At 43.9% G+C, this 27,900-nt stretch overlaps 1 protein-coding gene across 1 annotated transcript in view; it reads right to left on the bottom strand.

Moving 5' to 3' along the window:
* Positions 1-27,381, bottom strand: part of COLGALT2 (collagen beta(1-O)galactosyltransferase 2) — a 114,464-nt gene extending 87,083 nt beyond the window's left edge. Inside the window, exon 1 of the mRNA XM_047840101.1 lies at positions 27,071-27,381. Within this exon, the coding sequence (XP_047696057.1) occupies positions 27,071-27,333 (263 nt within the window). The 5' untranslated portion in view covers positions 27,334-27,381. The remainder of the gene's footprint in view (positions 1-27,070) is intronic.
* Positions 27,382-27,900: the final 519 nt, after the last annotated feature.

The following is a 27,900-nucleotide window of genomic DNA, read 5'->3' as shown; positions in this document are numbered from 1 at the left end:
ATGATCAAGAAACTACAGGTTTTCAGTGTGGATATGGGAATCTAATCAATGTGAAATTTATCCTCACAGGGCTCTTCAAAATGCACTCTATTCCCATTATCAAATAAACAAAATAAGAGAAAGAATCCCACAGAAAAGAATTCCAATTCCCCTGCTTCTGGAAAACAAACAAACAAACAAACATAAGGTCTCAGTGTGGGTCCTTTGTCACCAGACAGGCCCTTGAGGAAACTGGGAGGAAACTATTAGTTGTCTTTGGGGACCTTAGTTTTATCATTAAATATAAACAAAGTGGATATTGATGTAAGAATCTATTAAAACAACCTATTTATGCTTTTTCAAGTATTAATTTAGCCCCTTCCTACTAGGTACCTCAGTGCCAGCATCTGGAGATAACATTCAAAGTGTCAGGATAAGCCCTGCTCCCAAGAAGCTGAACCGGGCAGAAACAGATACAAAAGGTATACAAGGTAATCAAAAACTGTTACAAGAATGCTCTGGGAGATGCATGAAACCACACAAATGAGGTCTCGCCCAGAGTCTCGCCCAGAGTTCAGTCCCTGGGAGGGCCTATTAAAAGAAGGTAAATTCTGTTACAAGCCTGAAAAATAGGCAAATTAAGAGTGGAGAGAGGCAGTCTGGATCTAGCAGAGGGCATTTACAAAGGCTCAGAGGCCAGAGAAAATTGTGGTCTCCTGGATGGTAGTTCAACATGACTACAGCCTGACGCATTTGGGAGGAGTGGGGAAGAGTGGGGCTGGGGAAGCTAGCAGAAGCCTCGTATGTTGAGGGGCCTTGCGTGCCATTTCAAAATATATAGATTTTACCCTCAAAGGCTATTGAAAGCTTGGGAGTGGTGTGGCCAGATTTTATCTAAAGGAAGATCATGTTGCTTTCAGTGTAGGTAATAGATTGTCGGAGGGTTGAAACTGAGGGCAGAGCAGTGCATAGGAAATGAGAGATGATGATGCCTTGAACTAAGGAAGTGACAGAGCGGACACAGAAAAGCAAAAAACAAAAACAAGCAAACAAACAAAAAAACCTCTAGAGGATAGGGAAGACAGATGGACAGAATTTAACTGATAACCTGTTGTGAATGGTGGTGGAGTGGTCCATGTTTCCCTTTTGGGAAAATGAGTGCATGGTGATGGGAACATGGGATCTGGAGCTGGCTGAGAAAGGAGATGAGAAGGCAGTGAGTTCAGTGTGAGACTCTAGTGGAATGTATGGGCCATCTACATGAATATGTCCAGGAGGGTACTACGTCTAGAGCTCAGGAGAAACGATCAGGGATAGAATAAAGAGTTGGGAGTCATTGGCACATATATGATAACTGAAATTACAGGAATGGATGAGACCAATGAGATTGTTCATTGAGTAGGTCACATCTAGATCCCTGGGGAACACCACTTTTTAAGAAACATGCAACAGGAGAGAAGTAAGTCAAAGACAGGACAATAAAAAGAAAATGAGGGGCGCCTGGGTGGCGCAGTCGGTTGGGCGTCCGACTTCAGCCAGGTCACGATCTCGCGGTCTGTGAGTTCGAGCCCCGCGTCGGGCTCTGGGCTGATGGCTCAGAGCCTGGAGCCTGTTTCCGATGCTGTGTCTCCCTCTCTCTCTGCCCCTCCCCCGTTCATGCTCTGTCTCTCTCTGTCCCAAAAATAAATAAACATTGAAAAAAAAAATTAAAAAAAAAAAAAAAAAAAAAAAAGAAAATGAAGAGACAGGAATTATGGCTCCGACTGATGACATTGTTGTAGAAATGGAAAGTGGGGTCCACATGATTGAATGCAGTGGAAAGATTGCCATAGAGAGGTTGTCAAAGTGCCACTGGGTTGGATGACTGGGATTGCTGGTGATCTCGGCAAGGAAACTGCCATTGGAATGGTGACTGTGGAAACCACTAAAGAGGAATGAACATCAGGCGAGAATGCAAAAGTGGCCAGCATAGAGCATCCTCTCAAAAAGCTTGACCCTAAGTCCTTGAGGGCCTTGTATCCTCAAGCCTAACACATAACAAGTAATCAATAAACATCCATTGAATGAATGCAAAGCTAAAGGGAAGAAGATGAGGCAAAGTCTACTGGGAGGACAGAGTCAAGGAAGGGGATGGGATTTGGGACAGTAGTTGAGAAGTTGACATTAGACAAGATGAACTCTCTCTCCCATCAAAACAGGATTAGAGGAGGCAAGGAAATTCAAATAACTTGTCATCAAATGACTTCCCTATTCTTGATGAATTCAGAAGCAAGGTGTTCTGCTGAAAATGTCAGTGGAGATGATGAAGTAAGTAGCCCTAGAAAAGCGGAAAAGAGAGCAAGAACTAACAGAAGGATCACTGGGCAGCCGAGGGCCCACCTGAAGGCAGAGAGCTCATCCTGTGTGGCAGAATTAGCATGAATGTGTGTTGGGGACTGGGGGTGCCCAGTGCCCTAAAGTAGAGACTGCAGGAGGGCTGACCGGGGATTGGGCTTTTTCTAGATGTGTGGAATAAAAAGACAAGGGCATCTAAAGTATTTGCAATTGGTCCAGGTGACAAGGAACTGAGGACCAAAAGGGGACTGTGGTAGCAAGTAGAATGATCAGTGAGGTCTCAAGGAGGACAAAGAGCAGATTATAGGGGGCATGGCAGAGTGAGAACTAGTTATGAAAGGGGAAATTCTATGAAGATGTAAGGCAAATACACATGTAATACGGTTACTTTTCTGTATGGCCCTTACAATGGAGCCATAGCTAACCTCTCCAGCCTTGTCTCAATGCCCCTCCAAGCTCTCAGAACAGTGCCTTGCTCCTGAACCCACTATGCTTTTTAGTGATGCTGAGGGGAGAGACAGAGGTAGTATTTTACTCACTTCCTGAGAGCTCAGTTCCTGCCCACTAGAAAGATTCTCGGTATCTTTGGTGAAGGAACAAATAAAAAAAAAAACCAAATACTTCCATGTGTTTGCTTAACTTCTAAGATGGCAAAACGCAGACTATTTGTTCACTTTCCCTGCATAGGTACATATGGAACATTCTTAGTTCTGAGATCCATGTAGCAGATCCCTGGCCCTGGGAAATCGTTATATAGCAAGTTAGGACAGAAGCTGCAGAAGGAACCACGTGGCTGAGAAGAAGACATGACGCTTCAGCAGCAGGTGACACGCCCGAGTTTACAGGGCACCTGCTGGGCTGTGTGGAGGATTTGGTAAATAAAGTACAGGCTATATGCATGAAACTGTGAAGGGATCCTAAGGTCCCAGCTGTGCACATCACAGAGGCGTGTGAAATGAAAACACATTGGGAATTCTAGCTCATTATAGTTTCTTGACAGCCAACTATTAACTCTAGGGAATATGCCTAAAAACCTTAAAATGTCAAAGGTGGTGTTATGAAAATTAATTTTTACTCCAAGCCTCATGCTGTCATGGGAGCATGATTTATAGGCACATGGTGGTTGCTGAGGCCATGCAAAGCTAATAAATTGTGACAAAGTAAGTTTTTATGGACTAGATGACCCCTAATTATTAAATTCATCTCAGAGGCAAAATGACTTATAAATTTCTACTGTGATTATGAAATATCAGTCACTCAAATTCCTTTCTTTTTAATTTTTTTTTAACATTTATTTATTATTGAGAGACACAGAGAGAGCATGAGCATGGGAGGGGCAGACAGAATCTGAAGCAGGCTCCAGGCTCTGAGCTGTCGGCACAGAGCCTGACGTGGGGCTTGAACTCACAAACCATGAGATCATGAATGACCTGAGCCAAAGTCGGATGCTTAACCGACTGAGCCACCCAGGAGCCCCTCAGTCACTCAAATTTCTATCATTCACTGGATTAAACCAAAGATCCAGGAAGGAATACCGTAGCAAGCCTGAGCGGGCGTGCTGTGCTAGGATTTGCTCTTCAGCATGCCAAAGCAGGTGCACAGAATGTTTTCAAAGCATTTTATTGTGGGAAGTGAGTCTGGCTGTCAAAATGCTATTTATAACTACAGATTTGGGGATGCTTTTTATGTTAAATAAGGACAAACATCATTAATTCAGAAAGTGCTAACACGAAAGAACAGCTGGTTTGTGAGACCATCAAAAGTGAAAACAAGGTTTTAAAGGAACTGTGTACCCCCAAGTGGCAGTGTGGAGCAGGAGCTTAGGAGTTGGGTTTGAAATCTAAGGACTTGGAAAGAGTTGAATCAAGGTTTTGTGGGGCCTGAAGTTTATATAACTCAGGAGAACTCATCTTAAAAAAAGGAATATAGGGGTGCCTGCCTGGCTCAGTTGGTTGAGGATGGAACTCTTGATCTTGAGGTTGTGAGTTCAAGTCTCACATTGCGGGTAGAATTTACTTAAAAAAAAAAAAGGAATATAAAGTTCCAAATGTAAAATTAAATATTAAAGTGAATCTTCACAATGAAAAAAATATATAAATAATTATAACAAATAAATTTGTTTTAGAATTAATTATAAATATTAAAATATACTTAAATATCATTATATCATTGGTAATTAAAATACAATTATAATTAGCTATTTATAAAAACTTTTCAAGAGTGAAGAAACACCACAAACATCCAAAAGTCAGAAAAATATTTTATTAACTAGCTGACCTATGAATTTATTTCTTTTTTTATTCACCAAATTTTTTTACTTTTGTAGAAATTTTTTAATGTTTATTTATTCTTGAGAGAGAGAGAGAGAGACAGAGCACGAGCGAGGGAGGGGCAGAGAGGGGGAGACACGGAATCCGAAGCAGATTCCAGACTCTGAGATGTCAGCACAGAGCCTGAGGTGGGGACCGAACCCACAGACTGGGAGATCATGACCTGAGCCGAAGTTGGACGCCCAACCGACTGAGCCACCTAGGCACCCCTATAAATTTACTTCCTTAGGCTTTTCTCTGCATACTCTTTGTATGTAATTCAGACCTCTTCATGTGATAATTATTTTACCACTTCTCTTTGTATAGAGAATACAAATATAATTTAGTCTTTCCTCAACTAAAATTGATTGAAATTTGCTTTTTATTGATAGTTTAGAAAGTTTTCAAGTCACTTCACTGCATGAGTGACAGTTTTGTGTGCCCTTTCCACTGGCACCACGAGACTTTGTCAGGCTGAGATGCATTAGATCTGCTAGAACACAACGTGAGTTAGGTGCCCTGCAGAACCCACATATGTCCTCAGACGTGCTGCCACAGGTCTGTGCTCTTCACACACAGCAATTCTGATAAATTCTATTTCATGGGAAAAAGAAAAAAGAAGTGTCTGATAGGTTTACAATTACATTCAATTATAGTCACTGCATTATCACATATGTTTCTGATAGAAGTTTAGTTTTGACCAGCAGTTAATGAGAACTAAATCATTCATTTAAAAATGCTCATGTCTGGGGGCACCTGGGTGGCTCAGTCAGTTAAGCGTCTGACTCTGGATTTCGGCTCAGGTCATGATCTCACCGTTTGTGAGTTCAAGCCCCACGTCAGGCTCTGCGCTGACAGTGTGGAACCTGCATGGGATTCTCTCTCTCTCTCCCTCTCTCTACCGCTCCCCTGTCCATTCTGTCTCTCTCTCCTCTCAAAATAAATAAATAAGCATAAAAAAATGTTCAGTCTGATGACTGGAAGTGGAAGTGACTCTGAACCACATTATTGCACTAACCCCACACTAAAGATATCCCCAAGTCAGCTTTCCTGTAAGCAGATCCTAGGCCACTCCAATACCACTCAAAATAAGGGGAGGTGTTGGAGGGAAAACTGGCTAAGTGGTCTCAGCCAATTTGGCAGAATGTTTTGCATTTTGCCAAAACAGATGTGAATACATTGCAATGGGCTCCCTTGCAGGGGCCTGAAGTTCAAGCTTCATTAGCTTCACAGTCAACCTGCATCTGGGTCCGGGTCAGGTCACTGCTCTGCCACCAATCATATGAGCAATCTTCATTCCTCTGGATTTCAGTTTTCCCTTTGTCAGATGAGGCTACTGATAACAATATGTGTCTATTGCGGCTTTGTGAGCCCTGAATGAACTTATTCATGACAAGTGTTATGGTAATACTGGATAACAGTAAGTGTCCAGGAAATATTAGCCCTCATTGTTAAGCGAAGAGTATTATATTGCAGAGCACTATATAATGTAATAAACTGTTTAGAAAAATAATTCATATACCAACAGTAAAGACATTAAGCAGAACACAACTGTCATAAAAATGACTCTTGGGGCGCTTGGGTGGCTCAGTTGATTAAGCGTCTGACTTCAGCTCAGGACAAGATCTCACAGTCTGTGAGTTCCAGCCCCATGTCGGGCTCTGTGCTGACAGCTCAGAGCCTGGAGCCTGTTTCAGATTCTGTGTCTCCCTCTCTCTCTGCCTCTCCCCAGCTCACACACACTCTCTCTCTCAAAAATAAACAAACATTTAAAATTTTTTTAAAAAATGACTCTCCAAGGAAAACAAATAGTATTATCCTAAATTACCCAGTGTATCTGGAAACAATGAAACTACTTTTAAAAATTATGTTTTGAGAGGTGCCTGGCTGGCTCAGTTGGGGGAGTATGTGACTCTTGGTCTTGGGATTGTGAGTTCGAGCCCCACGTTGGGTGTAGAGATTACTTAAAAATAAAAAAAATATTAAAAAATTTACATTTTAAGAGATTTAACTCCTACAAACTGAGCACGCCCATCTTGCTATATCTGAACTGGGGGCTGGATGGTTTGTTCCCACTATTGTACTATAGGGGGAAGAAGGATATATCTTTTCCAGTATTAATTATTATAAATGGTGTGTTATATTTCCTTCCCTAGAAGCATATAAAGTTTCCATTTGCAGAAATCAAGGTTTGAAAACATCTTCAGAAGCAAAATAAACAAAATGGAAAACAAATCTTAACAATGATTTCATTCATAAGAATCTTTTTATTGCTAATAAACTCAAGGAACAGTACAAACCTTTTCCAGACTACACACATTCTTTGCTGCACCTTAAAAATGTAGATATTTAATAAAATATACATACGATTACCGCACACAAAAATATTTAAGAAGGCATAAGATATTTTAGAGCCAAATTTGACACAGAGGCCCTTACAAAAATAAATATATGATCTTTCAGTCATAAATTAGTATTCTGGAAGATGCTCCAGACAGCAGGGATCAGAATAAATTGAGAAGGAAGAAATATTTTCTGCCAGTAGCAAGCAGTAAGAATGCCAAAAGTAGGGGAGTAGAGGGAAACTTTTAAAAAATAAATAGAGATTATTGTGGAACCATATATCTACTTAAGGCAAAATAGATTATAATTATTATTTTATTAGAGATTAGATTTTGAAACATCTTGAATGTGGACAGTTAAATTTGAACAGCTAGAATCCTTTCTCCTAGTCCCTGTGAATATAACTGTCCCTTCAAAAATACATGAGTCATTTCTCTGTACTCTGATCTGTGGCTTCTCAATATCAACTCACTTCTCAGTCTCACGATACGAAATCAGAGAAAATGTCATTGACCTAGAGAATCTGAATTGTGAGGGGGTGAAAAGCAGCATTTGTGAGGGTGCAGGTATGAGACAGAAAAATCCTGGCAGTTATCTTATTTTTCATGAAGAAACCAGAGCTGAGCTTTGCCAAGCAGACAGCTATGAGCTCACTGGTCTGAAATAATTACTCACTGAGACTTTTCCCCAGGACAGAACTAATGGGTTTATGCAGGAAACATAACCTGAATATTGGTTTACTGGCCTTTTCCTTTTTAAATCGGTAATCAGTCCCCTTTGTTCTTGGGCCTGAGAACTGACAAAGTTCTCAGTTACATTAACTGACAAAGGAGGAGATGAAAAAGAAAATAAATATTCAGCCAAGCCAGATTGTTTTTAATTCACATTCTTTATGTTTGCTGATCTCATTCCTGTCTTAAGAGATAAAGCAATCAAAGCCTCCAACACTCACTTGCTTTTCAGATTTGTTGGATGGCTGTGTAGAATGTCCTCATTTATTATTGGAATTGCATGCTTTGTTTAGTTTTATTTTGTTATTTTCAAGTAAAGCACTTTAATATTTTATGGATACTGGTCCTTTGAATCCTGTTAGTGAATGGCATTGCCACGGATGACAACGGAGCGAATAAAAGTCTTTTGAAAACACTCCACTGTGAAATCGGGATGCAGAGGACGCTAAAGTAAGGAATTCGCTGACATTCAAATTTGCCAACCTCTGACAAAACTCAAAGGCTAATAGCACAAGTAATACTTATTTCCACTAACTAGTGGGACTTCAACTGTATAACTAAATGGATCAATAAGAGTTAAAATAAAAGTATATTATACTTTTGTTGATGATATTGAAAACTAACCATATTTTCCCCAGGAAGAAGCTCAAAGAAGAATGGAATGCCAGTCAAAAGGCAAAACTGAGGGGTGCCTGGGTGGCTCAGTCGGTTGGACGTCCGACTCTTGATTTCAGGTCAGGTCATGATCTCATGGTTCTTGAGATTGAGCCCCACATCGGGCTCTGCACAGACAGCGCGGAGCCTGCCTGGGATTCTCTATCTCTCAAAAATAAATAACCATTAAAAAAAAAGAAGAAGGCGGGGCGCCTGGGTGGCTCAGTCCGTTGAGCATCCAACTTCAGCTCAGGTCATGATCTCATGGTTTGTGGATTCGAGCCCCGTGTCGGGCTCTGTGCCTGTGGCTCAGAGCCTGGAGCCTGCTTCAGATTCTGTCTCCTCCTCTGTCTGCCCCTCCCATGCTCATGCTCTCTCTCTGTCTCTCAATAATAAATAAATATTTTAAAAAGTTAAAAAAAAAAGGCAAAACTGGCACATGTCCAAAACAGAGTAATTAACTAAACCAGCCTTCTTTGCTTTCTTCCAACAAGTGAAATCTTTGCTTAGAAACCTGACTGGCCCCCCTTCTTGCCTCTATTCCTCCCGTCTCCACCATGGTGACAAGGTAGCTCCCCATCATTCAGACGTTGACTCAAATATCATCTTCTCAAAAAGCCTTTTTCACCACCTTACGTATGAAGTACTCTCCTATCAAACTCTATACCCCAAACAATATACCTCATTACTTGGTTTTACTTTCTCCTTAACACATATCTTTTGAAATCAGCTTGTTTATTTATTTACTTGTTTATCATCACTGCCTCCCAGTACAGCGTAAGCTCCATGGGAGCAGGGTCTAAATCTGCACATCCAGCACCTTACACAATGACGTTCACTGCATTCTTAGATTGTGCAGGTCAGGAGTTTATGACATTCATAGCTGGAGTCCCTCATGAGCTCCTACTTAGGTGTCATCTGAAAGTCACACTGGGCTGGAAGATCCACTTCCTAGGTAGATCACTCACATGGCAGCAAGATGGTACGGCTGTTGGTTGGCTTTAGTTCCTCCTTACATGGGCTTCTCCTTGGGACTCTGTCAATGTCCTCATGGTGTGGGGCACAGCCCCTACAGCAAGCAATCCATGAGACCATGGCAGAAAATGCAATGTCTTTTATGATCGGATCTTGAAAATCACACACCCTCACTGCCCCCTGTGCTTTTGGTCACGTGGTTCAGGGTAATAGAAGACTACTGAAGGGTTGAACAACCAGCAGGCAAGAATCATTTGGGGCCATCGTTGAGCTTGGGTACCACACTGCTGGTTACAGTTCGTTATTAAAAACAGCAGGCCTTTATGGTAAGGCAAGAAAATATCCATGCAACTCATATTTTTACGTATGACTTCAATATTTAAAAGACATAATCACAGTTTTCTACTTCTCTATGGAGCCTGAAAAAAGTATCAAGTTCTTCTTAGTGACAGAATTAAACGAAAATAATCGTAAAATAACGACTGCTCTCCCTCTCATTTTTTCGTTTAACAGCAAGTTACTGGATTTTGTTTCGCTATCTATTTAGTTGTGGATGTGTAGCACTCAAGCTCTTTGAAATGTAAAAGCGAGGTTAAGGCCAAGTTCACACTAAGCTGGGAAGAGTTCAAACAAGTATTTGGAAGCAGGTCCCCAGACAGGATCTGCAGCCCGTGTCTCTTTTGAGACAATGACATGTGCAATTCTTCTACCAAAAATGACCTCACTTGTTAACATTGATTATTCAGAGGTCTGGAAACCGCAGTGTATTATTTTACCACCCAGGGTGAAATTAACTACAGACTGGAGCCATGTGTAACCTTGGTCTTTTCAGGGATCAAAGGCCAAGCAAGGCAAATAACTTTTTTCAAAGTTGCTAAAAACAAGAATTAACCTGTCTGAATTTTTTAAAGTCCTAATCATTTTTTACAAGGTGATATGAAAAAAGCTTCTCCTAATTACTTCAGATAAGATACCTGAGTTTCTAGTATTGCCAATTCTACCCATAAATAAACAGGGCAATCCATCAATAAGTTAATGAAAAACTACCTAGAAAAATGCTTCTTTGGAAAAATAAAAAGGAAACAATTGAAAAAGAGAAACAAGAATGAAATCCACAATGTTAGTAAGAGTAGTAAGTAAAAGTAAAAGCAGGGAGATTTCATTAGAATGAGAACCCCCCAAAATCTACTCCAGGGGAAATGGTTTTGGAAGGTAAAACACAGACCACGGTTTATTTATCTTCTCCTCCTTTGACATCCAAAAGATTAAGTATTCCCTTCAGGGAAACTATTTGCTTTTTAGCTCAAAGCTACAGAATGTCAATGCAATTTATTTTCTAAAACTTGACAGCAGATATACAGATTAGGGGAAGCAACACCAAATCTCAGAGACCTTATTACATAGAAGAGAGGCAAAGCTTCAAAATCCACTTTACTTCACGGCAGAAACTGTTTGACCCTCTGTCCCTTGAGATCACATTTACTGTTATATCAGAAGAACAGCTTATTAGGGCCTTTTATGCTACCATGCCTGAGTCCCAGTGTGACTAAGACATCCTAGGAGAAATGTATTTAATTCAGGGACTCAAAACAACTGGCGCTAGATTGTTAGGGAACAGGCAGAGGGCTTACGGCTCGAGGGAATCAACTAAGCAGACAAAATCAGAGAGAGCTGAGAGAGGCAGCCAAAGAGCAGTGCTTTCTTTCTTGAGATAATTCTGATCCAATAAAAGGTTTTGCTTTTTTTTTTTTTTTTTTTTTTTTTGCTGGTTACAGCTCAGAAAAGAATTTGATTTGAGACACTGAGCCCCAAGAATGTTAAGTCAAAGAATCACCAATGGAGCACTCTTTGATAAAAAAAAAAAAAAAAAAAAAAAAAAAAAAAAAAAAAAAAAAAAAAAAGTGGTGTTGCTTTCTGGTTTTATCTTGATTTTACATAAATTCAAAATCAGAAGACAAATCAAGAAGCATTAGGAAAGGACACAGCCCCACCCAGCTTCATGTTACAAGGACCTTTCACACACACTCATGTTCCTGGCCTCAGAAGGCATCACTGCAGACCAATCTTCAGCATCTCTACCATATAATGACACCACTGTGAAGCAAAGCCTCTCCCTGGGGAACAACTATCACTTCAGTGCAATAATCTAGTAGCCTGGTGAAACTTGACCTCCAACTGCCAGGTTCTCCCAGTGTCCACATTGTGCATGCAAGCTGCTTTCCTCATATGATAGACTGAGCAAAACACGTAAGCCTGTAGGCTGGCCAGAAGGTTTTGCAAAAAATAAACATATGTTGTTTCCCATCACGATGGCAAAGGTCAAACTCCTGTTTTCACCTTTTCCAAAAACAGGGGGCCTTCTAGGGAAGACTTGCCCTTTCTTATTTTGCATGCTTGACAAAGGCAAATTTAACGAAACACCTGCAATGTGGATACTCAGGCTGCAAATGCTCCACCCCAAGCATTGCCAGCAATGATTTTCCCAGTGTTCGGTTTGGGAATGATCTCTTCTGACATAATTTTCTGGGTTCCTTTTCTTCCCATCACAGCCCTTATTTTGGCCGTTGTCGTTCATAAAGAGATAAAGGTATTTTCTTTCAGATTAGAGGTCATGTTAGTTATATATATATGAGAGAGAGATTTTAAGGAAATGGCTCACAATTCCTGGCAGTTGTGGAGATTGGCAAGTTCAAAGTCTGTGTAGTGGACCATCAGGCTGGAGATTCAGGGAGGAGCGACACTGCAGTTTAAGTCCAAAGTCAGTTTAATAGCACAATTCCTGCTTGGTTGAGGTGGTCAGTCTTTTATTCAACTCAAACCGTTGACTGATTGGATGAGGCCCAACCACATGATGGAAGGCAACTTGTGCTCAGAGTCCACCGATTTAAATGTAAATTTCATCTAAAAACACCCTCTTGGAAAAATCCAGAGTAATGTCTGACCACCTCTCTGGGTACTATCACCCAGCCAGGTTGACCTATAAAATTAGCCATCACAAAGGGCAAAACATTTTTTTGAATTTTATAATTTCATGTAGCAATGAACCATGAGTCTGTTCACCACGGACATGAGACACAGATACGTCAAAACTACTGAAGAAGTAAAATATAAGTATAAATAAAGAAATGAAGGGGCGCCTGGGTGGCTCAGTGGTTAAGCATCCGGCTTAGGTTATGATCTTGCAGTTCGTGGGTTCAAGCTCCGCGTCAGGCTCTGTGCTGACAGCTCAGAGCCTGGAGCCCACTTCAGATTCTGTGTCTCCTTCTCTCTCTGCCCCTCCCCTGCTTGTGCTCTGTCTCTCTCTGTCTCAACAACAAATAAAAACATTAAAAATGTTTTAAAAAACAATAAAGAAATGAAGACCCAAATGACGTCTCAAATAACATAGCAACAGAATAAGCTGCTTCATTTTACGTGGTATCAGTGGTAGAACTACAAAAACTTAGGAAAGCTTTTACAGATCAGCCTACCCACAACTCGTTGTATAGATGAAGAGACCAGGGCGAGGCAAAGAGTTCAAGAAAATCTGAAAATGTGGCAGTGCACGGCATAGACGAGGCAAAAGAGCAAACAGCTAAGAAAGCCAGATAAATCGGGTACTGGAATGCCCTGTGTGGAATGTGGCCGAATACTTTCCAGGTTCTTTTCTGAGCGGAGATAAAAATTACTCTCTGTTGTCTAAACACACCACCCTTGGGCAGCACAGAGAGAGATAGAGACAGCTCAAGGGCAGGCTGGATGATTGTACCAAACTGACCTGCTATCAAAAACTGGCCTCTGTATATCCAAACTCCAGATAATCCTATCACGGATAACTAAGAGTCCAATTGCTGCCTTTATTTTGACAAGATGCATGGGAAAAAAAATGAGGGTTTGGCCCTTACCGCGCTGACATCGGCCAAGACTGGCCAGTGGGCCTGAGGCTTCCATGCTTCCCAGAGGGACCCTTAATACTCTGACTTTCATGGGGAGAGGGAGTTCAGTCTATATGAGCAAGCTACTGCCATTTCCTTTTTAGACAAATGCCTGCACTTCTCCTTCAGTTCAGCAGTGTTTGCACAGGCCTTAGGAAAAGCTATTAAGATTCAGCACCAGGGGCTCCTGGGTGGCTTAGTCGGTTAATCGTCTGACTTCAGCTCCGGTCATGATCTCACGGTTTATGAGTTTGAGCCCTACATTGGGCTCTGTGTGGGCAGCTTGGAGCCTGGAGCCTGCTTCAAATTCTGTCTCCCTCTCTCTCTGCCCCTCCGCCACTCACATTCTGTCTCTCTCTCTCAAAAATAAATAAACATTCCAAAAAAATTAAAAGAAAAAAAAAAGATTCAGCACCATTATCAGAGGGGACTTGGCAGAATCTAATCTTTTTTGGAAGACAGAAAACTGGCCCAGAAGTGGGGCTGTAACCTTCAGTCACCTGCTGGCACTGGTGCAATCCGATGCCTAAGCAATGAGGATCCAGTGTGTCTTTGATGCCCAGACAAGGCTTTGAAGCGGAATCAAGACCGCAGGACAAAGGCAGCACTGTTTATGCAAATCTGGAAACAAAAGACGCTAAAATCCAAAGCCATTAAAAGTAACATCAGAAACCCAACACCCAGAGATGATTAGAAGCTCTGCACCAGTATGAAATAGAATGCCTGAAAGCAAGGCCGGGCAACACACCAAAACACATACTGTGGGAAGGAGTCGTGAGCGGCCGGGGCTTGGCAAGATGCGCTCAGAAGCCTTGATCTAGGCAGCTCCCTTAGCCAAGGGGAAGCATCTGTGTGCCACAGGAAGGAGGCGCTGGGCTGCCGCTGCTTCTGCACCTGGTGCACACAGTCCCTTCATGAGAAGTTCCAACACATGCCCTGAGGTTCCACTATGGCTTGCAAAGCCAGCCGTCCTGTTGCCCTGTCCCTTGGCAGTTCGGTCGTCATGTAGCACATGCCTTCTGCGGAACACAAGGCTCTTAGTGAACACCTTTGGGTGCAGTATACAACAGGGTGAAATACAATGAGCTTCTGGGGCACCTCGGTGGCTCAGTCGGTTAAGCATCCGACTCTTGATCTCGGCTCAGGTCATGATCTCATGGCTTGTGAGTCTGAGCCCCACATCGAGCTGACAGTGCTTGGAATTTCATCTCTCCTTCTCTCTGCCCCTCCCCACTAGTGGTCTCTCTCTCTCTCTTTCAAAATAGCAATAAACTTTAAAAAAAAAAAAGAAAGAAAGAAATATAATGAGCATCTGAAAAACTTTAGATTTATTTATTTATTTGCCCACTCCAAAAAGATCTAAGTTTGGGCAGATGGTCCAGAAAACACCAATCATCCAGAGTTATGATTTGTGAAAACTCTTCAGCTATGGTCACTTCCATGAAGGACATGCTACTGTCAGATTGGAAAGGGACTCCAGAGAACATCTCATCCAAAGGTTCTCAAGCCTGGTGGCACCTTGCCACCCCTTGGGAAGCTTTTAAAGTATGTCACTTGCCCTGGCCCTACCCCAGAAATTCAGACTTAAATGGTCTGGGGGGTTGGGCCCAGGCATCGGTGTCTTTGAAAACCTCATCAAATGATTCTAATCAGCGATTTGAGAACCACAACCTTAGCGAGGAAACTGAGGCCCAGAGAGATTAAATGGTTTCCATAAAATGACAGTGTTAAATAACGCCTGCAGCCCTTTCACAAGACAACTTACATAACAAAATAATGACAACTGCACACCGAGAGAAAGATGAACGACGCTGCTCTTGGCTAGAGGCAACTGTCCCAGAGACCCCCAGGTACACCAGGCCTCACCTTCCTCCCCAGGTGACTAGTATCTTTTTCGTGGGAGGCACTCGAACAGCTATAGAGCAGCTCACATCCTTGAGAAGAAAAAGGCATAAAAAAGAAACTGGATGCATAATTCGAGAACTTTCACTATGGAATTTTTGACAGACCTGTCACCAAAAGAACACAGTAAAACTAGGATGTGGAAAGCAGGACATGTAGCAACTGAGTTGTGATCTTTCCCAGAGTAAGCCGACTGTCAGTGGGGTCGTAATAACACTACTATGCCAAGTTAGAATGCACCTTTGTAAAGTAGCAACTGACTCACAACAATCCTTTGTACAGCAAATTAGAACAGTGTGAATTCCCAAAATTTGTATTTTGATTTCATATGTAATGAAGATCCCAGGCTTAGGGACTTTATAATATCATCTAATTAAGGCCGAACTGCCAACTACTAGAAGCAATTTGATAGACTATTTTTCACAAGTGAGGGGAGGAGGTCTTCATGACAAGCCAAAGAGAAAACCAAAGGTAAGAAAATTACAAGCAACAAAGGAACCAAGCTTAGGGAATACGAGGACTGAAGTGGTTTAAATGACTCCTTTTTATTTAAAGAAAATGCACTGATTTGGTTTCCCTCCACTCTATTGAGAGATGTTCATCAATAGATGTCTTTTCTTCCGTGAAACTAAATGCTTGATGAGCTCATGATGGAAATAGACTGAACAAAGAGAAGGGTTTGAAGGAGTGTCATTTCATACTGAGCCCCAGTGCAAGGTACTGTATATAGTAGGAAGCTTGGGACACTGCTTTAAAAAACAAAACAAAACAAAACAAAACTTGTCTAAAAAGAGCCACTGTTGGAAGGAGGGAGAACACATGTGCTTGGCTCAGTAAAAAACACAAATGATACATGCCTGGCAAGCCTCTCCTTTGTAATCCTGTACCTTACTACTTCTCTTAATGAGAAACCCCTTTAGCCTTCTTGATTGCTTAAGCATCTGGATCTTGAGTTTAGAAGATTACACAATATACCAACTTTCCAAGTTCTGAAAATCCTATGGCCTGCACCTTAGATGGATACACAGCCTTCAGTCCTTTCATGATGGTCCTTCACTCCTCCCAGGGCCTTCAGGGAGCTCAGGTCTTGTAGTTCCCAAACCCACAGGTGCATCCAAATCACTCATACACATGTTTAAGATACAGATTCCCAGGCCACTCCCACAGCCCATCTGATCGAATGTGTCTGAAAAGGGGCCCAGAAATCCATATAACTAATAAATGCCCTAGGTGTTGCGGCCCCTGAGCTAGTATTTAGGAACCACTAGTTGAAGCCCAGCAGCCTTAAACCAAAAGGTTGGCAGAACAGTAATGAGGGCCATGTCCACTTGTCACCAATGAACTTGACTAGTGGGGGTGAGTTAAGGCCACCTCAACTACTAATTTCAACATGATCACTTGGATTTATCCACATAGACAGTCTGTGATGGCCAAATAAATAAAAGGATGTACATAATAGTTTTTTAGTCCATTGCTTTATAAATTTGTAGTATGTCTCAATAAAGAGAATTTTCTATGGTGGAAGTTAATGTGCCCAGTTCATCTTAAGGTCTAGCAAGATTAAGGAAAGGCAGAAAGATTTATACTTTTTGTAATTTTCAAAAATATTTTAGTATGCTAGTTGTTCCAAGCCTTCCATACCAACTCCACAAAATCCATCTGAAACCCCAGACATGATCTGATGGGCTGAATGCTCTCCCATCCCCCACCCCCATGCTTCCAGAAGAAGGACTGCAGTAACGTGGGGGCTGCGTTAGGCTTCCTGTTCAATGGTGCGATGATGACTTGAAAAATCCTGACTCCGCTTGGCAGTAACTTTCCACTATCTTGGCGGGTCTTAACCATAATCACTGTGGTGTATGGAGCTTGGACAGCTTATGGGGCTGGCTGGAAACCAAGAAACTAAAAAGCAGTCCAGCGGTCCAGCAAGGGACTCCGTGTGGGGAATACCACAGCCCCAAATGTCCACAACCACATTTCTCACAGATATCCCAGGAATTTAAGTTCCACTCTTAGTCTCCAGAAAATTTTGCCTTTCCCAAGACCCCAAAAAGCAGCAATTTCTCACTTAACATGATTTTTTTTATGGAAAATGCCAATCAATGTACATGGGTTCCATTCCCTTTTCTCAGAATCATCTCTAGTTCTACGAGAAGAGGAAGCTTTCCATAGCCTACTATCCTCCCCACCTCCAAAATAAAGAATGGGGACTGGAAAGAAAGGGTTCTACTTCCCTATTGTTCAAAACGGAGGCACTTTTAGCTACCCTCATGGTGTTCTTGGGCTGACCGCTGTCTTAGTCTGCCCTAACAGATGTAGGCTGCTATAAGAACATACCACAGACTGGTAAAACAACAACAGTTTGGTTTGTTGTTGTTGTTGTTGTTTTGTTTTGTTTTGTTTTGTTTTTTTATAGCTCTGGGAGCTAGAAGTCCAAGATCAGGAAACCAGCATAGTCAGGTTCTGGTGAAGGCCCTCTCTCAGAATGCAGTGTTCTTGTGTCCTCACATAGCAGAAGGGGTGAGGATCTCCCTGGAGGCTCTTCCTCCAAGGGCACTAATCCCATTTATGAGAGTTCCACCCTCATGACTTAGGCGCCTCCCAAAGACCCCACTTCCTAATACCAGGGCTTAGGATTTCAACACATGAATCCTGAGGCAGGATGGGGGTGGGGGGTGGGGTGAGGGATACAAACACTCAGACCACAGCAACAGCCAAACTGGCGAACATTTCATTTTAAGGACCTCCTCTCTCTCCTGCCTGACACATCCTTCAATAGACATTTAAGTAATTCAACCTAGAGGGTCAAGAATTCTCCCAATGCAGCCAATGTATCACTTAAACCAGGTACTCATGAGAATGCTTTAAAAGAGACCTAGCCCCACACTCAGCCTCCCACCATATTCTTAGGGCAGATGCAGCCCAGGACCATTGCTCACATTATTATTTGTATCTCTGAAATGCACATCTTCTAAGGGGCCTTGGGACATTAATCAGAAATGCTGGCTGGGGCACCTGGGTGGCGCAGTCGGTTAAGCGTCCGACTTCAGCCAGGTCACGATCTCACGGTCCGTGAGTTCGAGCCCCGCGTCAGGCTCTGGGCTGATGGCTCAGAGCCTGGAGCCTGTTTCCGATTCTGTGTCTCCCTCTCTCTCTGCCCCTCCCCCGTTCATGCTCTGTCTCTCTCTGTCCCAAAAATAAATAAACGTTGAAAAAAAAAAAAAAGAAATGCTGGGGAGTGGAAAGGGTTATTTTTCATTATGTTTGCAGAGGTAGAAATCTCATCAGCTAAACCAACAAGTCAGGGACAGTCCTCAGCTTGATGACTATGCCAAACAACCAAAATAATAACAATTGTTGCCTCAATTAAATGGGACGTGTTACAAAGTCGTAAGTTCGGCCCTGGAGGGATGTCATGAAGTTGTTATTGGAAGTCTAAATCTGAAAAGATTACTGTATAGTGCTCCTAGAGAGGAAGAGAAATGCCCTCCAGACAGATCTAAGGTTTAATTTATGCAAGAGACTTGGCTAATGCCATCAACCACAAACGCTGCATTTTCATGGAACTGAACGGCAGCATGTTCCAGTGAATTAATTACAGCCACTCTATTTATATTCTGCGTGGCTTTTCAATGATTACCTATAACAGGATTCTTTTTTACTTTTATGAACATTAACACATAGCTTTTCTACCAGAGGAATGAAGAACTGAGGGAAAACTAATATGATCTTGATCTTTTTACCACTAGGTCATTCACTGGCAGCTTGCCATGACTGCTCCTTCTAGAAAGCTTGAGTCCTAGTGCTCCTGAAGCATCTGAGCAAGGGTCACCACCCAAATGCCTAAAGGGGCCAGGCAAGTCATGTTGAAGAGCCAGACAGCGATGGCAGGGAAGGGGCTGAGCAGGGATTGTAATCGCACGCAGGATGGGCCTGATAGGAATGTGACTTCCTGGACAAAGTCCAGGAAACCGTGGATCCTCAGCCCCAACAATCACTACCATGTACAAATGCAGGCCTGGCCAGGCAGGTGCTAGCTATGCAGGCTTGCTCAGTTTGTGAAGTTATCCAGTTATACCTTTATGATATCAGTTACTTTTTGGATATATATTGTACTTCATTTGAAAAGTGTGTGTTTTGGGGGCGCCTGGGTGGCTTAGTCCATTAAGCGCTAGAGTTCAGCTCAAGTCATGATCTCATGGTGTGTGGGTTTGAGCCCGATGTCGGGCTCTGTGCTGACAGCACAGAGCCTGGAGCCTGCTTCAGATTCTGTGTCTCCCTCTCTGCCCCTTCTTGGTGCTCTCTCTCTCTCTCTCCCCCTCAAAAATAAATAAATGTTGAAAAAAAATTGTGTGTGTGTGTGTGTGTGTGTGTGTGTTTTAATGGCCTTAGGGCCAGATTTTCCAGGGGTCAGGGCACAAGGACAAGGGAACAGGATGAGTGTAATCAAGAAGGTAATCAGAGAAACTACCTGGAACAGGTGTTGTGTGAAACTAGCTTTTTCTGTGCCACCCAGGGCATGAGTATAGGTGGCTGACAGGGTTTTAAAAAGCTGGGATTAAATAGATTTTAAAACATCACGCTTATGCAGAACAGGATTTATAAAACAGTCATATTTTGGTTAACATTAGAAGAATACACATATATGCACAGAAAGTTTCTAGAAGAATGTATAATGATCTGTTAACATTCTTGACCCTGGAAGGTGGTATAGAGTAGAAGGGAGATTTACTTTTTATCATGTTTCCATTTATACCGTTTGAATCTTTATTATTGGAGCGTATTACTCTTTCAATAGAAATGAAAAAAAAAATCAGGAGAGAAAGTTCTTAAAATCATTAAGTTACTATTAAATAAATCTACAAGGCCCCTAAAGAATTTCAGAATTTTTTAAATCAGCAATTTTTGATATGCTCACAGTGTAAGTGCAATTAAATGAACAAGTCACTCCTTTGAGAATAAAGATGTCGTGACATATACAATAGACACATTGTAATTCCTGATGAATAATAGCTCTGGTTTAAAGACATACAGTGAAACCTTTTTGTAATATGGTAACTGGGGAACAAGACAAACAATCGTACTATAGGTTACTCATTTTTTTTCAGACATTAACTCCACTGTACCCGGCATTGTTGCATTATTTAAAGAAATGGGCAGAAATGAGCCTTATAATAGTCTTACCCTTGTCCCTATGTGAACCTTATAATGGCCCTACTATACTGTGCCGAAGGCTTGAAGACAGTGCCACACAGTGATATGACCCATGTGTACGTTTAAAAGTGTTGGAAAAAGGATCGAGGCACAACCAGCAGCCTTCATGGTTACAAAGCTTCCATTGTTCATTCCTACGACCACCAGAGACAGTCAAGGGAGACGACCACAAGAAGCCTGCTTATGTACCTGGAGCCACAAAGAAGCTCAGTGGTAGAATCACCTGGAGAGAGTTGCTGAAGACAAACCAGTAAAACCAAACCCTACTTAGAATCACTGGCACGTGCCTTTAAACCATGAGTGATATTTGATATGAAATAATCAGTGTCAAAACAGCCACACAGGGGGGCGCCTGGGTGGCTCAGTCGGTTAAGCGTCCTACTTCTGCTCAGGTCATGATCTCGCAGTTTGTGAGTTCCAGCCCCGTGTCGGGCTCTGTGCTGACAGCTCAGAGCCTGGAGCCTGCCTCGGATTCTCTGTCTCCCTGAGACAGAGCAGCTGTCTCTCTCACTCTCAAAAATGAATAAATGTTAAAAAAAAAAATTAAAAAAAAACAGCCACACAGGGTTTAAAATCTAGAAATCTGTTACCTCATCCCAATACTTATTCACTGTATAATATATGAGGGGAAAATCCTTTAATTGCCCCGTATTTTGGTTTCCCCCATCCATGGACATCAACTAACAAAATAGAACCAGGAGAATTGAGGGGTCCTTTTATTAGTCATTTCAGTTTTTAGCCAAAGGAAACACATAATTCTGAGGCCCAAACATGTTTTGAAATTGGAGGGTGGGGAGATGATTGATAGTTTTGTCCAACCATTTGGAAGAAGGTTGAGTTGAAGGGTCAACCAAATCTAAGACCACTAATTGGAAAGGCTGAAAAACTGATGCTCTGTTTTGCCAGTATAAACCCCAAATGCTGCAGCTCCCATGAATATGAAAGTGTTGCCTTAGTCATTGGCCACTAACAACACTTGACAGATTTCTTTCTGTTACTATGTGGCTGTGATCATAGCAAGTGATCTTCATATTTATGTACAATTTAGTCTCATTCTGTCCCTATGAAATCCACCAACATAAAGCCGAGGTCAGTAACTAGAAAGTGCCTAAGCTAAGTGACGAAATTATCAAGACAGCGGAAGGGAACCACTGAGTCCCTCGTGTCATTCAAGCAGAAGGGGCCATTCTTGTTTGGAAGAAACACTGGCACTCTTCTCTTCCTAAGTTGGGTCAACTGACAGAAGCAAAAACTAGAACTAATTGGTCCTTTCTTGATCTTAAACAGACCATTTGTATTCAGTCTGGGCCATTAGCTGCCTGAGTCACATCCTGGCTCTGCCATGTCCTACCCTTGTGACCTCAGACAAGTTATTTAAATTCTCTGTGCCTCAGTGGCCTTCTGTGTAAAGGGAGGAGAGTAACAGCACCTTTTGCCCAGGGTTGTTGTCAGGAGTAAATGAGGTATCCTATCAAAATGTGTAGTTTTCATTAATAGATAAATGTTAGCTTTCGTTATGCTTGTACTTTTTTTCTTGGAAAGACGATAAAGAGAGTTCCTTGTGAACGTGTTGTTTTAAAAATCTTCATTTGGAAAGAGAAAGGTAAAGGAGGTGGGACCGAAAGGAAAAGATGGATAGGACTAGTGTCCTATTGTCCACTTAGTAGCATTTACATCAAAGACCTTGTCCATACATTATTTCATTTACTTGTTAAAATAACTCTTGGAGGTAGATATTATTATTAGTTACTTCCAGATGAGGAAACAACTCTTAGTTAGAGGTTCGCTGATGTGCCCACAATCACACAGGAGATCTGAAGCCTAGCATACTTGACTATAAGCTTGAATACTCCCTCCTCGGTACTACTAAACCACCAGGCTGGGAAAAAATAAGAAAAAGAAGGTGGGAAAGTGAGGAAAACAGACTAATGGAGAGAAGGGGGCCAACACGTCATCTACCTTTTCACCCAGAAACTAAAACTTCTGTCCACAGGTATAACATAAACATTTCATGTCAAGACTCTGATGATAAAATGTGATGTTGTTCTTGCTGGTGCTGAAAACCATCATTAATAGTAGTCCGGAGGGTGCCTGGGTGACTCAGTAGTTTGAGCGTCCGACTTCGGCTCAGGTCATGATCTCACAGCTCGTGAGTTCGAGCCCCGCATCGGGCTCCGTGCTGACAGCTCAGAGCCCGGAGCCTGCTTCGGATTCTGTGTCTCCCTCTCTCTCTGCCCCTCCTGTGCTCACGCTCTGTCTCTGTCTGTCTCTCAAAAATAAATAAACATTAAAAAATTTTTACAAAACTAGTAGTTTGGAACATGTTATAAATACATGTATATTAGTGTGTCTAGTTAAACGTTCTCCAAAATGCTACTGGTTGAGCATCAAGGAGTGGAGAATAATCCAAGGTAGTCTCCCAAATACTGCACCAATAAAGTAGTGTGCAAAATGTCGGGATCAGCACCCCAGAACAAGCTGACGCTCATCAACGTTTTTGTTGATGTCAACAGAAACCCATCTCTTTATTTAGAAAGCCATGCATTGGTTCCTAACGTAGTATACTACTGTTCAAAACTTTACCAAATGAAATGCCCAAACTGTTCTGTAATTACATGGCAGTTACTGTCTTATGATTGCACAGACTGAATCCCTGCTGGTTTTCCACAGGCAACAGTCAGCTCTCCAAAAAACAAACTTAATGTATCTTTTGGGCCAAATGTTTTTCCTTATGCCCTGCTCCATTTTTCATTATCATGGTACTTGGCACTCTCCCCTTAATCATAGGTTTGAGAAGAGGGATGAAGTCAGCCTTCCCTCTGTTGCTAAGGCCACTGTCCATGGCTCCACTGAAGAGCGCCCCCGTCAGTGCACACAGTTCCACACGGTTCCCTGCATCTCAGCACAGCAGGGATTCCCATGAACTCAGTGCAGGTTTTAATTAGAACACAAGGAACTTCTTGGGCACAGTTCCTTAGTTATGACATTTGAAGGAAAACAATTCGCTTGGTGGGGTCTTGAGATCAGACAGGTAAATGTGACAGGTTTTCCTTTTGCCTGGTACAAAGGATCTCTAAAACATAAACTTCTCTTAATTCAGTCTCATCCGGATAAACTTAATGCTAACTGAGATAACGGCCCTCACTGTCCAACAGCAAACGTTTTCAGGGCAGTTTACTGGTACCGACTGTGAATATGGTCCAGAACTTCCAGTGAGAAAAAAAATTACAGCATCGGGAAGCTTGCATGTGCTCACGTGAACCACACCTGCCACGCATACAGGAAAGAAGTCTTATCAGATGCTCCTCTGATGTTAGAGATAAGCAGATGAATGAGAAGGGTGAGTGTGCACAGAGCTCCTGATCTAAGATTAAATGGAAGTTGGCAGCCTGACTCTGTGTCCCACCTGGTTCTGTTGTGTAAAGTTCTGGGTAGCTGACGCCATTTTTGGCACTGGCCATTTCTAACATCAGGGTATGCTGGCTTTGCGGAGTGGATGTTAGCTAGCCCCTTGGGCATCTCAGAGTGTTGAGTAGAGCCTGAAACTGAGAGTCTAGAAGTAAGTAATTGGCAGAAGATCCTCGACGCTGTAGCATCCTAACCTGAGTTACTATTTCCTCCTGGAGGCTAATATCCCATAACCTTCACAGCCAAATACTCCTCTAGTGCCAGTCTCAAAGTTAGCAGCTCCAGTGGTACAATGCAATGAGTTTGGAGATTTGCAATCAGTAAGCCTGCCACCTGCTTTATCGCCCCTGACAAGAAATTCTGGTTAATGTTCCAGTGTCTTTTTTCCCCCATGCGGTTCCCTCTTTCTGGAACCCTCCCTACCTCCCAGGTTTTAGTGGATTCTTATTTGTCTTTCAAAACTGGGTTCCAACTAAGTGTCAGTTCTCCTCAAGAAGGTTTCCATGACCACACAACTGCCCCAATCTGACTTAGAAGTCCTTTGTCACTCCCCTAAACCCTATAAATGTCATTTAGATCATCTTATGCTGCCCAGTAAAAAGAGCCATATTTGTCTGTGAGAAGCCACATTACTCAACTATTTTCAGCTGGAGCCTGGCAGAGTGCCTTGATCTCACAAAAGATGGTCATTTTGACTGTGTGTTTGTACAACCTCTCTGTGCCTCAGTTTTCTCATCCATAAAAGGGTATAATCATAGTACATGCCTGGTAGTGAATGTAAAGTGTTTAGAATCATTGTGAGCTCTCATTAAGCATTTTTGAAATTAATAAATAAATGTAATCTTAAGTCAGTTACTTTAGATATACTGTCTTCTTTTATGAAATGGACATACTTGTATTTCTTTACAGAACGGCAGCAAGGATCAAATAAGATGACATAGTTAATGAAAGTATTTTGAGAGCTGTAAGCACTTGAGTGGCTCAGTCAGGCAAGCATCTGACTTCAGCTCAGGTCATGATCTCTCAGTCAGTGAGTTCGAGCCCTGTGTTGGACTCTGTGTTGAGAGATCGGAGCCTGTAGCACGCTTCAGATTCTCTGTCTCCCTCTCTCTCTGCCCGCCCACTCACACTCTGTTTCTCAAAAATAAATAAATGTTAAAAAGGAAAAAAAAAAAAAAGAAGAGTCTTTAGTGGTTAATGCAGTGGTTGCCCCAAACCTATTCAAGCCTTGGATTTTTTCCCCTAACTTTCCAACACTGGCCATAAGGGACAAGGTACAGTTACATGGACTATTAACAAAAGTAAGGGAAAATAGGTCCCAGAAGCCAGTGCAGAAATGGAATACTAGCCATCTGAAAAGAACATCAACGTCCGCAGAATGTGGAACATCCAGAGGACTTTGGAGGCACAATCATTGCTGCTTGATTCTGATCATATCAAAAATCCATGGAATTCAAGAGCCGGAACGAACTTTTGACATCATTCATTCTAAATTCCTTCATTCTACTGATGAGGAAACGGATGTCTATGGACCCCCGGCCACTGGCCCAAAGCCACAAAACAAGTTAGTGACAAACAACTTGCCTCCTCATTCATAGCCTATAGGTGCATATAGATTTAGTTTGTCCCAAGTTCCCACCACTATCTTTTTAGGGTGGACTTCAGGGACAATCCTGGGTTCCAATTCCAGTTTTACCATTTATTACTTTGGTGACTCTGAGTTATTGAACTGGTCGTAGTCACAGCTGCTCTGTTTGTAAAACAGGGATCCTAGGGTCTCTTTCAGAAGTTCACCCTATGATAGAAGAGGTAATGTCTGTACATCAAGCAAAGCCTGTGCCTAGTACCTGCTTCACCCTTCACTAACTTCCTATACTAACTATTGTAATGTTCTTTAAACCAAACAAATGCATAAAGACCAAGACTATCTTATAAAACATCTTCTTTGAAGAAAGCATCTAAGAACTGACAGCTGTGAAGTTTTCTTTGGTATTGAAGTGGTTAAAAAAAAAAAAAGCCTTCTTTCTGGTTGAAAACCTGGCTGCCCCACCGTTTCCACATAACGTGCCCTTGTCCGTGGCCGCAGTCACGTATAACGGGGTATATAGTAAAGCAGTGTATAGGGCAGTGCTGCACTCTGTGACTTGTTTGCTTTCTCACCTCTGCACCTCTCCCACCAGGTACCGCTAGGCTGCCAATTCCAGCTCCTGCTTTATCCTTCCTCCTCTCTTTCTGCCCAACCACGGCTTTAACGATGCGTCCCGTCCAAGGACAGCTCCCTTCATCAACGCAGGAGAGAAACTGCTCGGGAGTGACCTGGGCTCTGTCTTCCTCAGAAGCCCCCTTGTCCACGTACCTGGCTGCCTATCTCTCCTGGCGGGTGTCCAGTTCCTCCTCCACAGGCCTTTCAGCGGCTCCCCTGACCACCAACTCCTCGCCCTCCGGTACCTGCGTTTCTAAAAGGTGCGGGACTAGACCGAGTTCTAAAAGTTGGTGCGCGCAGCCACCTGCACTGATGCCCCGGCCCTCCCCGCAACAAACACAGCACCAGGCGCGGGGCTCTATCCTGGGACAACAAAACTTGGCCGTCTGCCTTCTCCAAGGCAGCTCCGTCCCCAGGACACCGTACCCCAGGGTGTCCCGCGCGGTCTGCATCAACGGCGAGGAATGAGCCCCAGGAGGATGCACTGGCGCGGACAGCCGCGGTGGTGGCGCGGCTGGGAAGACACGGTGTGCCCCACCTAACCTCAAACTCTGAGTCCATATCCCTTCTCCCCCCACCGCTCACCCTGCCATCCCCTGGAGAACCAGGAGCCACTATTCTTGGCTCGGAGGCGGGGGCAGGAGCCGGGCACCGGGAAGCCAGGGCGGCGCACCGTTCGCCTCCCAGACATTCCGGAGCCCCCTTGCCGGCCACAGTTACGCTTCACGTCGCGTCTGGAGGACTAGGCGGCGACGAGCATCCCTATTCCCTCTCTCCAGGGCCAGAGGTATGAGGCAGGGAACGAGGCAACCTCGCGGGGTGGAAGGGGGCGCAGCTAACCCCCTTGCGGAGTTCCCCCAGGCCCCTGTCCGGGCAAGGGACGAGGCCACCGCGATCCACACCCCCGCGCACGCCCCGGAGCTCGGGGCCGGCTAGCGGTCGCCACCGACACCCCAGGCGCACACGGCCGCGTGCGTCCTTCCCCAAAGCGACCTCCGGATCGGATCCCGCCGGGAGCCGCGCGGGCGGCGGGAGGTGTGCGCCCGGCGCGTCCCGCGTGCCCCACGGTCCCGGGCCCCGGCGGCCGCGGCGTCGCGCGCTCACCAGATGGCCATCCTGCTCTTGGGGTAGTCCAGCCGCTCCAGGCAGCCGAGGAAGTGAGGCAGCGCGTGCGCAGCGTTGCGGGCGAGGACGGCCACAAGCACCGTGGGTCTCTGCACCGGCGACTCCGGGAACACCTCTGCCTCTTCTTCATCGTGCTCCGCGTCGGGCTCGGCGGCAAAGCGCGCGCGGCAGCCGCGGCGGAGCAGAGCGGCGGACAGGAGCAGCAGCGAGCAGGCGAGGGTGGCGGCGCGGCGCGCAGCCATGTTCGGGGCCGCGGCGGGCGGCGGGAGACTGGCAGCCCGAGGGCGCCGAGGCCGGCTGCGAGGGCCGGGCGGGGGACGCGGCTGCCCCGGCCGGCTGGCGCGCGCGCACTGGCAGCGGGCCCTGCAGCCCGGGAGCCTCCCGCCGCCGCCGCCGCCGCCCAGGCCCTGACGCGAGGGCGCACCGCGGACCAGCAGGCGTCGCGCCCTCCGGGGGCTCAGGCTAGCAGACAGCCGCGTGCGGGGGGCGGAGGGGGGGTTGTGCGTCCCCAGTCCCGAGGAAAGTTCTTCTCGTCCGGGCTCAGCTTGTCCGGCTGAGGTCTGTGGCTCTCCCAGAGCTGTGAGGTGTGGCCGTCACTGCCAATGGGCGTGTGTGTGTGTGTGTGTGTGTGTGTGTACATAACGGTGAGACTCCGAGAAAATTTATTCTGCTTTTGCAAACCGCAGTCTAAAGTCCTTCACAGTGATGCAATGTATCCAGTTTTGCATAATGCACCTATTGACTAGACGGGTAGAGTTCTAAAATGGAAAGTCACCCAGCTATCCATTACTACGGTAAACAACTTTTTA

The sequence above is a fragment of the Prionailurus viverrinus genome, chromosome F1 (genome assembly GCF_022837055.1).
Source record: "Prionailurus viverrinus isolate Anna chromosome F1, UM_Priviv_1.0, whole genome shotgun sequence".
NCBI classification, from domain to species: Eukaryota; Metazoa; Chordata; class Mammalia; order Carnivora; family Felidae; genus Prionailurus; species Prionailurus viverrinus.
This window is presented reverse-complemented; position numbering and strand designations above follow the sequence as displayed.